At 32.5% G+C, this 14,428-nt stretch overlaps 1 protein-coding gene across 3 annotated transcripts; it reads right to left on the bottom strand.

Annotated features, from left to right (window-relative positions):
• Positions 1–9,704: 9,704 nt before the first annotated feature.
• Positions 9,705–13,793, bottom strand: LOC108457058 (putative RNA polymerase II subunit B1 CTD phosphatase RPAP2 homolog). Of its 3 annotated transcripts, none has more exons than XR_008279923.1 (8): positions 13,065–13,792; positions 12,239–12,997; positions 11,910–12,115; positions 11,555–11,818; positions 11,148–11,306; positions 10,447–10,552; positions 10,181–10,288; positions 9,705–9,993 (listed from the first exon to the last, which is right to left on the bottom strand). XR_008279923.1 is itself a non-coding variant. In XM_017755875.2 (7 exons), the coding sequence occupies exons 1-6, from the start codon at positions 13,663–13,665 to the stop codon at positions 10,448–10,450; spliced, it is 2,094 nt and encodes a 697-aa protein (XP_017611364.1). In that variant the 5' UTR covers positions 13,666–13,793; the 3' UTR covers positions 9,705–9,993; position 10,447. The 3 variants fall into 3 exon arrangements, 1 of the variants encoding a protein (XP_017611364.1); XR_008279922.1 differs by having other exon boundaries at positions 10,189–10,288; XM_017755875.2 differs by lacking the exon at positions 10,181–10,288 and having other exon boundaries at positions 13,065–13,793.
• Between the last annotated feature and the right edge of the window lie 635 nt (positions 13,794–14,428).

Raw genomic sequence — 14,428 nt, 5'->3', positions numbered from 1 at the left:
CTCACCTCAGGACTTTAAAGTTTTTAAGTAAAATTTTTAGTTTATGATCTAATGCAATATTCAGGGCCAATATTACCATGATTGTAACGCCCCTCGGAGAGCAAACCCTTATAAGAGAGGGTGCAGTGCCATCAGAAATTGATATAAGTAAATGGGTGGTGCATTTCTCTTTTTATTTCTTTTTATTTTTGATGAGGTTAAAAATAATAATGGTGGTGACCTCAGTTACTCTGATAATAAAACTAGAGTAATGAGAATAAAAATAAGTGAGGTTTATGTTTGGATTCAAACGAAACTGTAGAGTGATGTTAGAATAAAAATGGCTATTATTAAAATTATTTTAATTTTATAAAATTATAAACATATGTAAATTTAAAATTCATTTAATAAAATATTAAAATGTATTTTTGATATTTTATTATTTATAATTTAATTAATTATATAATCAATTTAAATTATTTATTAGATAAAATAATAATTATATTTAATTATTTTTTATAGTTAGTTATTCTTTATAATAATAATAAATATTATTTTCACAAATAATAAGGTTATACTTGGCTCAAATTTTGAATTATCTACTGGGATAATTTTTAATACAGAAAAAATATAATAACATAAGATATAACAAATTTCATTAATATTAGAAATTAAGTTATGATACAAAATTTCTTTGCAAAGACGAATTCATTAAACTAGTCACAATGTTTTCCTTTAATATTGCGATTTTAAGGTAACCTTCACTATTAGAAGAACTCGATTCACCTCGATTAAAATGGCCTGAAGAGATTAGCATGTCGAGTATATTTTTAAATTATCAAAAATCCTCATCATTTGACCAAGCATATCTTCGATTATAATTATGCAATAGTATTTTGTTAATAAATAATTAAAAATAATAATAGTATATCAAAAATATTTTATTATAAATATAATGAAAATTAATTTTTTGAAACTAATTTTATTTGAAATAATATTATGTATATATATAAATAAATAATAATTATACATCAAATATTTATATTATTTAATTATAAAATTTATTTATTACATTAATTATTTATTTATTACAATAATAAAACATTATTGAAAGATGAAATAATGAAGCAACTCTAAAATGAGAAAGAAAAGAAAAACAAATATATATCATATGGGTAAAAAAAGGAAAAGAAAAGGCAAGTGAAGTAGCTAAATTTTTATTGGACCAAAAGGTCTGTATGGTTTTAAGTCTTTAGTGAGGTGAAATATATTCTCAACGCACTCAAGAATACTTCCCAAACAACTTTAGGTTTATTAACATTTCAATTATAAATTTTTTTAGCCTAAAAATACTAACGCACCGAAACGAAGCCTAGTCCACATGAAGCAAATTCAAATGCCCATATGTATTCTTCATGTTAATAATTTTGTAGGGCAAGTTTTTTTCTTTTAGTTATATTTTATTGTATGATCCAATTTGAAAAAAAGATAAAAAAAAAAAAAAGAAAAAGGGGCCTAGATGTTTCGTTTAGAGAGTGTAATTAATGTATATAGGATGATTTCTCTTACTCTTTTTCTAAAGGCAACCAACATTTACTTTCAATAGCATTAATTTGTTTTAAGTAGGCCAAGAAAACCAAAACTCCAGTTCACACTAATGGCTAAATAGAAAAAAATGTCTTTTTTTTTTTAATTGGTCATATAGGTTTTTATTATTTTATTTTATTTTTTTTAAAGATTTAGGGGGAAATAAGTCAATTTTGGAGAGAGTGTGTAAAAGCACGTTCACCTCCAACGATTATTTCCCCAATGGTACAAATTCAAACACGCCAACGGTAAAATTTTTAAACAGCCCAACGATAACTTTAATTTCCTATAAATATCAGGTCATTTTTCATTCTTTTCACTTAAATCTAACTCTCTCTATTCTCTCTAAACTCTCAATTCTCTCAATTTTCTCAAGATTTTTTTTAAAATTTTCCAATACATTTGTATAAAAATATTATAGTTTTATTTTATTATTTCATAGGATATTCATTTCGTTTAAATTTTCATGAATGACAAGTTTTTATTTGTTTTGATGACAAGCACATTTACACCACTCAATCGGTAATGGTAAGAAAAAAATTTAAATTTCGTTATTTTCAATTAAGTTAATTTTAAAGTTTTTAAATTTTAAAAACTAGTTTATTTTGTTGATATAAATAGGTGGGTGACCATGTTTTAGAAGGGTTCATACACAATTTATCAAAGAGCGCACCTAGTGAAATTCGTGATTATTTGCAAGATGCGAGATTCTTACATGCATCTCATATGCTTGAGGGCTGTAAATTAGCGCGTTGGTGGAAAGATGGAGACCTGCGACACACATTTTATCTTTCATGTGATGAGTGTACAATCACACTCGAGGACGTAGCTTTACAACTCAGTTTACCTGTGGATCGACTAGTCATTACAGAGTCAGTGATCATTATCGGTAAAGAGGACCTTTGCGAGACATTTTTAATGAAGGTGTTGAGCAAAATTCAGAATGGCCGGATAAAAATAGGATGGTTGTAAGATAATTTCAAAGACCTTTATTTGAAAATGGCTTACGTCGTCAAAGAATAATATGCCCAAACATTCATATTGAGGTTAATCAAGGGCATTCTAGTGCCTGATAAATCTTGAAATTTGGTACACATAAAGTGGTTACTACATTTAGTCGACTTCAAAGAATGTGGTCGATTGAGTTAGAGATCAGCTGTGTTGGCCACGTTGTACAAGGAGTTGTGTCGAGCGATAGAATCAGATAAGATGTTAATCGATGGTTGTATGCTCCTGTTGCAGTCATAGGTGTGTTGGTGGCTACCATTTTTACGTCTCCGAGTGGACGACCCTTATACATTCCCATTGGTGACAAGGTAAAATTAATTTGATAATAATTTATAGTTACCATAGTAAATGTTGTTTATTTATTATATGTTTGAATTAACATATTGTTTGAGTAGGTAGAACCATGGGCTGAGTTATGTGGGACTACTGGAGTAGCTCGAAGATATCTGGTTGTTGTTAGATCAACGCTCGGAAGCTGAGGTTAGTTATTGAATTTTTCAAACCTATAATAAATTAAAGTTTTGTATATAGCAAAATTTATAATTGCTCAGTACAATTTGAATGGATGCCATACGTCGATCCGGACATCATAGAACACGTCCCGCCCTAATTTTTGGCCACTCAAAGTATGTGGGATGTAAAGGTGCCATTGATAATTTACGCGATGATGGAGATGCACGAATCGGATTGAGTGATGCGACAATTCGGTTGTAGGCAAAATATTTTGCTGGCACTGCAAGACATCGAAGCACTATATTGCACAAATAGGATGAGTTTCTAAGGTAATGGTCCTATCCCGACATGCCATATGAAATTCATGTGTTTTGGGACACATTATTGCATCCCTGACCCCTCAAATCTACCTATAAACTTTCACAGTTTCACCTTTAAAACCCTAAAAAAAAAATCCTAACCTTAAAAAACCTTTAAAAAATTTGTGGCCAAGGATAGAGTGTGAAAGCATGCTTAGCTGGACGTGTTTTCACACTCTCTCCCTCCAAAATTGGCCTATTTCCCTAAATTTTCAAAAAAAAAAGATTTATTTGGCCAATTAAAAAAAATCGACATATTTGGACAATTTAGCCCACCTTAATTTAGCTAACGAAAAACCCTCGTATAAATATTTCTTGTCATGGATGCTTTCCGAAAAAGTAAATGGTTGACTAAGAAATATACTTCATTTCTATGAGCGGATATCAAACTCCTAACTACATAATTAAGGGGATGATATAAACAACCACCACATCATACCTCATAATTAAAACCCTCATATAAATTTTAATAATAATTAAATTATTCGATTAAATTGAAAGAGTGGCCAATTAAAATCACATATTATTTTTCCAGCTATCAACTTGATTAAAATATTCTTCTTCTTAAAAGATTGGTAATTGTTAATATTGAATTTAGTGAAAAGATAAAATTATAAAAATATAAAGAGGATTCATTTTTAATATCAAAATTCTCATCCACAAAAGTAAGCTAGAATAGCATATTGGTATATATGATCTTAGTATTCAAAAAATAAAGTTAATTTGAATAAACGTGTTTATCTTATAACCGTAACAAACTTATTTTAATTCAGGGATATTCTTTTAGTAATAGGATCATCAAAATATAAGATATTATTTAACATATTATTTTATTTGGTTCATTTAATTGAAAGATAAAATATTGTTATTTGGTTAAGGAATGTTAAATTCACCTAAAAATGCATTTTACTAAATCTTCCATTTTTTTTATTTTTTTTACTACACAAAGGTTGAAGCTTATGATATTTTAATTTATTGATAAATTAATGCATTTCTCTAGTAAGTTCATTTTATTTCTTTTCTAAAATAAATAAATTAGAATTGAGGAAGAACAATAAGGACTTCTCTTCTAATTAAATTCACAATAAAAATTAAATAAGAAAAATAAAATTAAATTTTAGAACATGATATTTGTTATGGTTTAAGGAAATTTTGATCAATATGATATTTTTAAAAAAGTAAATTATTTTAAAGTACTATTTGCGGGCAAAATGTAATAGACAAAATTAATATAATAGACTAATATTAATATTTCCTAACATATAATAATAAATATAGTTGATGTTAAAAGATCAGAAGAATTTGATTTGTTAGTTATTATTTTTCATACGCATAGAGTAAAATTGTTAAAAATATTATATTGTAAGGAACGTATTATTATTTAAGAAGTGATATTGAGATTATGTTCTATATTATGTAAGGGAATGTAAGATTACTAACTCAATGTTATGTTTGGAATACAAATTTGAGAATCATGTCGAAATTGTTGGTAATGCAAAATTAGAAATATTTTTTCAAAATATTTTCTGTTGTAGAATATTTTCGATTGAGGAAAATCCTCTAACTATTGCAAAATATTTTTGTTGAGGAAAATCTTCTACTATTTTTAAAAATTGACGCTACTATTTTACTATTTTGTCCATTCTGAAAATAATAGAAATAGTAGGCTATTCTACTCATTTTTCACAACACAGAAAAACAAGAAAACTCAATTCTGTCTTTTCTCTTTTCTCTTTCGTTCTTGCTCTCGAAAAATCCTGGTGTTTTACTAAATTACATTAGTACGATATTCTGTCTAGGAGATTGAGTTTTAAGTGGGACTGTCTGCAACCCCTCCAATCTTTCTTGGGAATTGAACCTAGTGTGGTTTACCCGAGTTTTTTCCAATTTGTTTTTCGACTTTTACGAGAAAAGCAATCTTTTTGAGTCCCATCTTTATTATTCGGGTGTACGAATTTGGAAGTACTTTGTTAACATTGGAGGTAACGTCCATTTCCGATTACACCAATCAGTGCAAAATCGCTTCTAAGGCAGTAGTTCTTTCACGGCACAATGATTGCTTTATTTATTTACACTTAGTTTGATTTCCTGTCAATGCTAATGATTTTATTTGCAGTAGTTTGTTTCTAACAATGTAGAAGTGATTTCTTGTTTAAACATAAGAATCATTTTTGTTTCCCGCTAATAGAACCAATGAAGGCTCCTACAGGCAATTTAGAAGTTACGCTTCGTAACGCAAGCTTGTGACTTGAGTGGGGGGCTTTAAGATGCTAGAACGTGGGTTTGGATTTGTTGATTCAGATCTCGAGTGGTTTAACTTTGGCTTGCCCATTCCAAGTTCAGAGTTGAACCTATGAGACTTGATTGTAAACTTTGGGTATTGTGTAATCCTAAATGGTCTTAGGGTTCGAATCTTAGAAGAGAAAAAAAATAAACAATGAGGGGAAAATTGGATTTATAAATATGTTGATGTGATATTGAGGCAATCGATTTGAAGGCACCTAAGTAGTGCAAGAGTGTGCCTAAGTAGCGTTGGAGCGGTTGTAAGCTCCATCTATGTTGGTCAGTGGGCTATTGCGGTCAAGATGAGCTTGAAAGGCCTAATAAGCTTGAGTTTGAGTTGGTCGAAGGACTATGAGTGGATTGTTGGATCATTGTGTTTGGGATAGAGCTTACGATGCCTTTATCCATGATGAACTACTAATACATGAGATTTGTGGAGCTAATCCAAGCATCACAAATTTTTAACCAAAGTAAACTGGAGGATTATCGAGTCCGAGAGCTTGAACAAGAGAACAAATGGGGGATGTCTTGTCTAGGCAACCTATGAGATTGTGTAGAGAAAGAAGCGACGTGATAGAGTTTGCATGAATGAGTATTAAAGTTCAAAATAGATATTAAGATTGACCTAGTTCGATGGTGTTGCATGTGCTACGGTTGGCCATGATGGCCATATCCAATGGGGTAACCATGGAGGGACCAATAATGCCTAAGTTGAGAAAAACCAATGTGTCTGAATATCTCATGTTGAGAACTTTAGTGTTGGGGCCGCAAGGGGTGGTTGACATAAACCACGTCTAGAGAGACGCATCTAGGGGGATGTTGCAAGAGTGCGGTTAGTGCCACATCTAGATTTATTCATTTTTAAGTATCAAAGGCATGGTAATATTCAGTCGACAAAGGTTTATACCATTAAGGGTTCCTCAAGGTTGTAACTTGATGATTATATGTTGTGGCATTAAGTTAAAGTGTTCGGTGGTGGAATGGGTATAGATAAGACTACACCAATGATTGAGATGAGACCAAATTCAAGTCTATGTCTGATGCACATTGAATGACTTTAGGCTTTGAAGGCCCAACATGAACTTGAGACTAAAATGTCAACTTGGACGTAACAAGGCTACTAAAAGGTGACTTGATGTCAATAAGGGCATCGACATAGTAAGTGGGGGAAAGTGTCATGATTCACAAGTTACTATGCTATCATGGTTAAACTTTCCCCAAATGGTTTTGAATAAAATTAGAGTATAATAGCTTGGAAGTTGAAATTTGTCGAATACCCTGTAATCCTAGAAAGATATTGTATACAAACTGGGTAAGTGATGAAGTTAGCTCTATAAGTGGATATGTATTTATTTTGGATGAAACAACTATTTCTTGGAAATATACTAAATAGACGTGTATTGTTCACTCCACGATGGAATCAGAGTTTATAACTCTTGATTGTGTCGAGTAAAAGGCCAAGTGGCTTAGGAATTTGCTTGCTTATTATGTGATTCACAAGCCGCCATTTGTGTTGCTCAAAATTAGGTTTACAACGGAAAGAAAAGGCATATACGAATAATACATGAATGTGTGAGACACTTAATAAATAATGGAGTACTCATCATGGAGTACGTAAAATCTGAGAGGAGCTGATCCACTAACCAAAGGGTTATGTAAGAAAATAGTTCTTGATTTGTCAGGGGGATGGGTCTTAAGCCCACTAGTTGAGGAATTCATGGTGGATACCCAACTCAGTCTTCTAAGTTCAATGTGGTCAAACGAAACCATGGAAAGACTCATAGTGTACATCTTTACCTTTCCTATGGCACATAATGTATATGCATAAGGATAAACTCATTACTCTTAATGAGTTCATAGTCTAGAGTTTCGATGGTCCTAGTGAAACAGACTTGATAAATTCTCCGACGTGTGAGATTGAGTTTCTTACTCTTACTGAATTCATATCCCAGATTTCGAGTGGTTTTATTAAGACAAGCTTGATGAATTCACTGAATTTTAAAACTGAGAGGTTGAGCTTATTAAATGCTCTTAATGATTTCATAGCCATTATCTGGGTGGTCTATACTGAGATAGACTTGATGAAATCACCTACGTAAGTGTGAAGGATTAGTTCTCTTCTATGAAAGATGTTAGACCATTTTTTTAAAGCACTTACTAACATCTTGAGGTATATTGGCTAAATTGTTGATCTATCGCAGAACTTAATTGGACCTGAGATTAGTTGTATGTCATTAGTTACCCCTATCTTAACAAGTTTAAGGTTCGTTCACTTTTTAAGGAGAAGAATCACTCATGTCACTGCGTACTAGTTCAAATCCACAAGATACTAGTGCTTAAGTGACTAATTTCGCTATTGCTCTTCTCATGTTTTACCTTTTCTAATGTTTGCAAAATTTTTCAATTCTCTTGCATTAGTGGGGGAATATTGGTAATACAAAATTAGAAATATTTTTTTTCAAAATATTTTCTGATGTAGAATATTTTTCGGTTAAGAAAAATCCTCTAGCTATTGCAGAATATTTTCTGTTGAGGAAAATCCTCTACTATTTATGGAAAATGACACTACTATTACACTGCTATTTTGCCATTTTACCCATTCTGAAAACAATATAAATAGTAGGCTATTCTATTTATTTTACACAACACATAAAAACAAGAAAACTCAATTCTTTCTTTTCTATTTTGTTCTTGCTCCCTAAAAATTCTAGTGTTGTACTAAATTACATTAGTGCGATGTTCTGTCTAGGAGATTAGGTTTTAAGCGGTACCGTTTGTGACTCCTCCAATCTTTCTTGAGAATTAAACCTAGTGCGATTTTCCCGAGTTTCTTCCAGTTTATTTCCCGCCTTTTACGAGAAGAGTAATCCTTTTGAATTCCATCTTCCTTATTTAGGTGTACAAATTTGGAAGTACTATGTTAATCTTAGGGGGCGACGTTTATTTCCGATTACACCAATCAGGGTGAAAGCACTTCTAAGGCAATGATTTTTCCACAACACAGTGATTACTTTATTTTATTTACACTTAATTTGATTTCCTATCAGTGCTAATGATTTTATTTGTAATTTCCAGCAGAAATATCACATTATCACAAAAAATATTACATTCCGCATATTTAGTGTATAAGTTTTCACGTAAAAACTAAAAGAAGAGAAAATAAGTACTTATAAGGTGAGACCTCAATATTCATAAATCTCGAGATATCTTTAAATTAATTTAGATTTGTTAGGACTACTGTTAATAAAACGTCTGAATCAATATCTTTAACATGACTTTGACATTCATGTAAAAAAAAAAATTGATTCGTGTACTTGGAGAGCCTAATTGATGCCAAGCAAGACCTTACCTATAGGTATCAAGATCTAAATGTACTTCTTCATACATCGAGGTGCACTTATGGAAAAAAAATTCACATAGCCTTTGAAAAAATATAAATTTTGTAATAATTTAATTCTAATTTGTATCATATAAAATATATATATGTAAATTTATATCGTAAACATAAAATAAAACGAGAAATTTATTTATATTTTAAATCTTAACGAAAGGATATCGGAATTTTAAAGATCATGTGAAAATAAATTAAATATATAGAAAAAAAGAGTTCATTTTGGAAATTTTCGGCAATTTATATAAATAAAAATGTAGAATTTGATAGAGGGACACTAAAATTAGTAATTAAGTATAAACTCTTAAACGAAACTTTAAAATGTATAGAATACCTAATCCCAAAGAAAAGAGATTTCGTAACTTTGTGATGTTAATATATATATATATATATTCCAAAATTTGCTATAAAATTAAGATTTTAGCAAATAGGGATCATAAAAATGAAAAATATAAGACTCCATTTGGTGAATATAAATGAAATATAATGCCATTTGGATTAAAAGGAAAATAATAAATGATATTTCAAACCGTATTCTCAATTTACAATTATTTGACATTGATGTTTCAGAAAATATGAAAAATACTTCAAACATTGAAGAATATATTCATCAAGGTTATAAAAAGCAGTAGTTTAATAGTCTCTTTTAAGTCCAAAATAGTTTATTTCAACAAAAGTAAAGTCATAATATCACCCAATTTATCTCCAAAAACCATGGGTAATTTGATACATCTAAACTATACGCAACATCCTCAACAAACATATATATAAACTGTATCTGCATTTGCATTTGTAATTCAGTTTTTGTTTTTGAACAAGAAATACCTTTCACTTTACAAGCATCGAAATTCGATTAAATTTGAACAATCAACTCCGTAATCAACAATGAGCCGAATTTGTTAGCACGTATAGTTCCTTCACTCCAAGCAAAACCTAGAAAAATAAGTTATAATAATTAATAACAAATTACTAAATCATCTAAATATATTTTAAAAACTCATAACCAAACCCATTAAAATTAAAATAAAATACTATATAATTCAGTCCTTAAACAAGCAAGCATTATGTATTATTCCACTCCACATTAGCAAATGAAACTGATTACTGTTTTGGGATGTACATGTGCACCTTTGAGATGATTCCATTGGCGATCATCAGATTTTGCAACTTCTCAGTAGATACTAATCATAAGGAAACAGAATTTCCACAATGACTACAAATCACACCACTGCACCAGTATCATTTGAGAATATAAATTCTTGTGCCCAAAAAATGGGTGTTTGCTGAAATAATTTCAGATAACTTCCAGGAAAAGAAAATAATGACTATGTCTTTTATCCAAAATACCATCAGCAAGAATTGAGGAGGAATGACTTTTGACCCTACCTCAAGCTCCACTCTGTGCAGAAAAGTGAGGTGCTCGGCCAAGTGGTATTATTAGATCCTTCATAACCTCATATTCTTCCAAACTTATCTGGGCACCATCCAGCACCTATGCAACCAACAAAGATAGCCGAGTGAGAATCACAAAAATGAAGCTTTTACCACCAAATTTATGGAATTAAATCTAAAAACTGTATCTAGCTAGGGAAAAGAACCAATCAACTCATTTTTTATGCTTTACAAAGTATTGACTCGAGGATCTCTTGAACATGTTCAGCAACAGCAGTTAGTTAAATCTATTGAACAAAGCATCGAAGGAGACACAGTATAAAAGAAGACCATTTTCCAGCAATATATATATATATATATATATATAAAGTAAAAAAAGGGAAGTCACAAATATTTCTAGTTGATAAATTCGCAAGCAATTAGCAAAGTGAACCATGCCAGATACATATGCAAAACAACTGGCTGAAGATGCTAAACAGCGCAAAAACAGATTACCACAGTAAACAAAGACTATAAATCAAAAGAAGGATTCCATCTTTTTAAGTCTACTGGTAATTAGAATCTGCTTCTCATGTGTCGCCACATAGCACAAAATTAAGCTTTAGCAAACAGAAGACTGAATTTTTCAAGAATTACACATATAATTTTACACCGAAAAATATCAATAGGCTGCATTTACAATCCCAACACCTCACCTTGTGAAGAAGCATCCTCCCATTAGTCATGTGTGGAGTGAGGGCTGGTATTCTACAAACTGAAAGGGCGTCAATTAATAGAAGAACAAGTACTTGCCACTGTTTCATTCTGAATGCTGGAAGTGCTTCCACAAAAGACATTGTATCTAGCAGGCGGCCCTGTATAGAAGTACATTTAAAGAACATTCACAAGCAAACTCAAGACTATGGGAATGCAAAGAATCTTTTGGTAACAAGAGCTTTTATGAATAAGCATAAGCAATAAGTTATAGCCAGAAAATTGGTTTTACAACTACAATGAAACTTCGAAATAAAACAGTTCAGCATCCTCAAGGTCCTAAACAGAATTATCATAAAACTTCTCAATATGATTAACCATTTCACAATTATTGGTTCAGAATTAGTACCATTCCCTGCTCCAAAGTAGATATCGGTATAGGCAGTCTGAGAGCAGTAACAATAGCAGGTAAAGCACGAGAAATACAACCAGCAAGAGTTTCTTTAATTTCAGAAGAACGACCATCTCGTAAGACAATCTTCTGCGGATACTCCCTCCCATTAACTGACAGGTACTCTTCATGGAAAGTTTCATCTCTCCCATATATATAAGCCAAAGAAGATGATGTTATCCATTCAAAAAGCGCATTCCACATTGTTGCAAAAGTTGACAGCTGATGGACATAAAAAAGAATAGGAGAAGCAATCAACAAAAGTAGAAAATGCAGAAACCTTATGGCACTCTTGTCCATCTATAAGACTTACAGTTAAACTGAAACCCTCAGGGGGAGCATCAAACCACGAGTCCTCTGGGTCAAAAAAATCAGAGCGTGGAATCCCAGGTTTTGTTGGCCACTTTACAGGGCCTTCTTCTGGTTCAGGATCTGCTTCAAGGGTATCAATATTCTCCACTTTCTCCTCCTTGTCCGCCTCAAGTGGATGTGGCAATATGATCAGCCCAGCTTCAGAAACTGTACATAAAATAGGGTCATGAACAAACTTAGGCTTCTGCATACATCATTAAAACTTTGAATCCACATATAATTCAATGAATGCGCGCACAAACACACACAAAAAAAAAAAAAAAAACATACCAGCATCATTGACATCAGAATCTCCAGATGCCACAGCTGCCGCTGCCGCTGCCTTGCTCAAAGCCATAGCACAAGCTTCTGCGGATGCAAATCGTAACATTTTATCATCAGCATCACCATCTTCTGCTCTGCCAATATTTTCAGAATCTCCTTTCTGTGCATCCATTTCTTTAACTTCACAAAGACTCCCTTTCCGAGCACTATCAACATTTTTTTTATCAGCCCAAGTAACTGAGCGATTAAGTTTCTTTGCTCCAGCAGGTTTAAGAGAGGATTTAAGCACAACCCCACTTGATGCCATGGCCTTGTCAGAATGGGTTTCCTTCTCTGCTTCAGCATTAATTGTATCCAAACCACTCTGATCGACACATTTAGTTGAAGGCATTTGTACAATGCCAGAATCCTCTTTCGTCAAAGCAGAGGAGGATTCTGATCTCATACATTTTTCTTCGAAGTCTTTACAAACTCCTTTCCCTTCTGTTTTTTCCAATTTCGAACCAGAAGAACCCTGTCTTGACCCCGGGGGTGTCTTGGAAACAGTATATTCATCATTCATGATTATTTCACTAGTAAAGTCCATCTCATTAATCACATCTTTCATACTACTCGGCTTCGTTCTTTGACTCTGTCTAAGACTACCGGGATTCTTAGAAGTGGTGTATTCATTGTTCATAATTACGGCACTAGTAAAATCTATCTCATTATTGACAAAATAATCTCCTTTGATATCACCCAGCTTGGAACTGCTAGAATCAAACACTGCAAATAAAAAAAAAAGCATTAGTTAAACTAAACAAAACCAAGTAATAATTGGGGCAAATCTAACCTCCATTTTTGCTGTTCTTAGAAGATGAAGGCTTAGAAACCAATTCTCTTTGTGGAACATAGCCTTCAATAGCATTGGAAGGACCCACCGAAGAAATTTCCCCAGCTTTTATTTCCTCATTTTCTTTAATCTTCAAATTCGAAAACCCTAAATCCCCATTCTTCCCCAAATCCTTATCGTTCAAATCCACGTCATCAAATAAACTCAAAATCGCATTAAGTTTCGCATGATTCAAAACGGAACACCTCTCTTCTTGTAAACTCCCAGCGAAAGCTCGGCTATTAATCAGGCAATCGGCGAGGCAAAAGCGGCTGGTTTCTTGTAAATCGTAAACTCGGTGCTCTTTCAAAGAGATTCGATAACGGCCTCTTCGACGGGGTTCGGAAGGTAAAGGGTTTTGGCAGAGAGGGTAACCGCAAGTGTTGGAAATCGACCTCTCGGTTATGACATCCTCATAGTCGCTTCGAGAAATTAAGGAACCAGAGGAGATTAGTTGTTTCTCGTCTCGGATTCCGTCAAGGAGATGGAGTTGAATCTTGTGTACTGCTTCTGAAACTGAGATTGACTGATCTTTCGCCATTGATGATGAACCTTTATTCATTTTTGGAGAATTTTAATTTTTTTTATCTCTTGCAAAGTTCCCACCTCTCGCCTCACCAGTGACTATATTTGGAGCGAGGTTCTAGAGCTGCAGTCGGTTTTCGCTTTTCGATTTAAAATAAATAAATAAATTACATAAATGGTAGCTCGACTATTAGAAAATTTCTTGTTAGCTCACTCAATTTTAAAAACATACAAAATGGTCACTCAAACTTGTAGTTTTTTTTAATCCAAAGCCGTTAAAATACTAATAGTTGGCTGACAAAGGCAGTTAACTTAATGACATGAATTTTTTAACGATTAAAATTTCCAAATAATTTCCATGTTATTTTATAATTGAAGTTAAAAAAAACTATTTTTAAACCGAAAACATCCCGTTTTCAGTCATCTTCAGCCTCACACTCCCGTCATTATTTGGCAATCTGAAGTTGAGGAGTTAAACTTTCGAAGGGATGATGATGATGGTGATGAAGCAGAGGCAAAAAGTGAAAATGGCAGTAGAAGTGGGGGAATTGGTGTTGAAGAGTTGGTGAAAGAGCTTAAAGCAATAAAGACATCACTCCTTTTCCAGATTAAAAATGGCTTCACTAACGCTTTAAATCAGTTGGAAGTCGACTTGTTACACTGCTCAAAGGTCGAGCCAAACCTACACAACAACATTATAATCACCTTGTTAATGCTTCAGGTTCACCTTCCTCTCTTCAACTTTCTGAGTTCCTACATTTGGGATCCAGCGGTGAAGGACGTTGACTTAGCCTTTCAAA

Source organism: Gossypium arboreum, chromosome 3 (genome assembly GCF_025698485.1).
Source record: "Gossypium arboreum isolate Shixiya-1 chromosome 3, ASM2569848v2, whole genome shotgun sequence".
Taxonomy (NCBI): Eukaryota; Viridiplantae; Streptophyta; class Magnoliopsida; order Malvales; family Malvaceae; genus Gossypium; species Gossypium arboreum.
The sequence above is the reverse complement of the archived record's forward strand: the minus strand, read 5'-3'. Positions and strand labels throughout refer to the sequence as shown.

Coding starts and splice junctions, on each gene's coding strand:
- LOC108457058 (XM_017755875.2), bottom strand. CDS start 13,665: ATGAATAAAGGTTCATCATCAATGGCGAAAGATCAGTCAATCTCAGTT. Junction 11,819..11,909: donor CTGAGGGTTTCAGTTTAACT/GTAAGTCTTATA, acceptor TATGTCCATCAG/CTGTCAACTTTTGCAACAAT. Junction 10,553..11,147: donor GGAGGATGCTTCTTCACAAG/GTGAGGTGTTGG, acceptor TTGGTTGCATAG/GTGCTGGATGGTGCCCAGAT.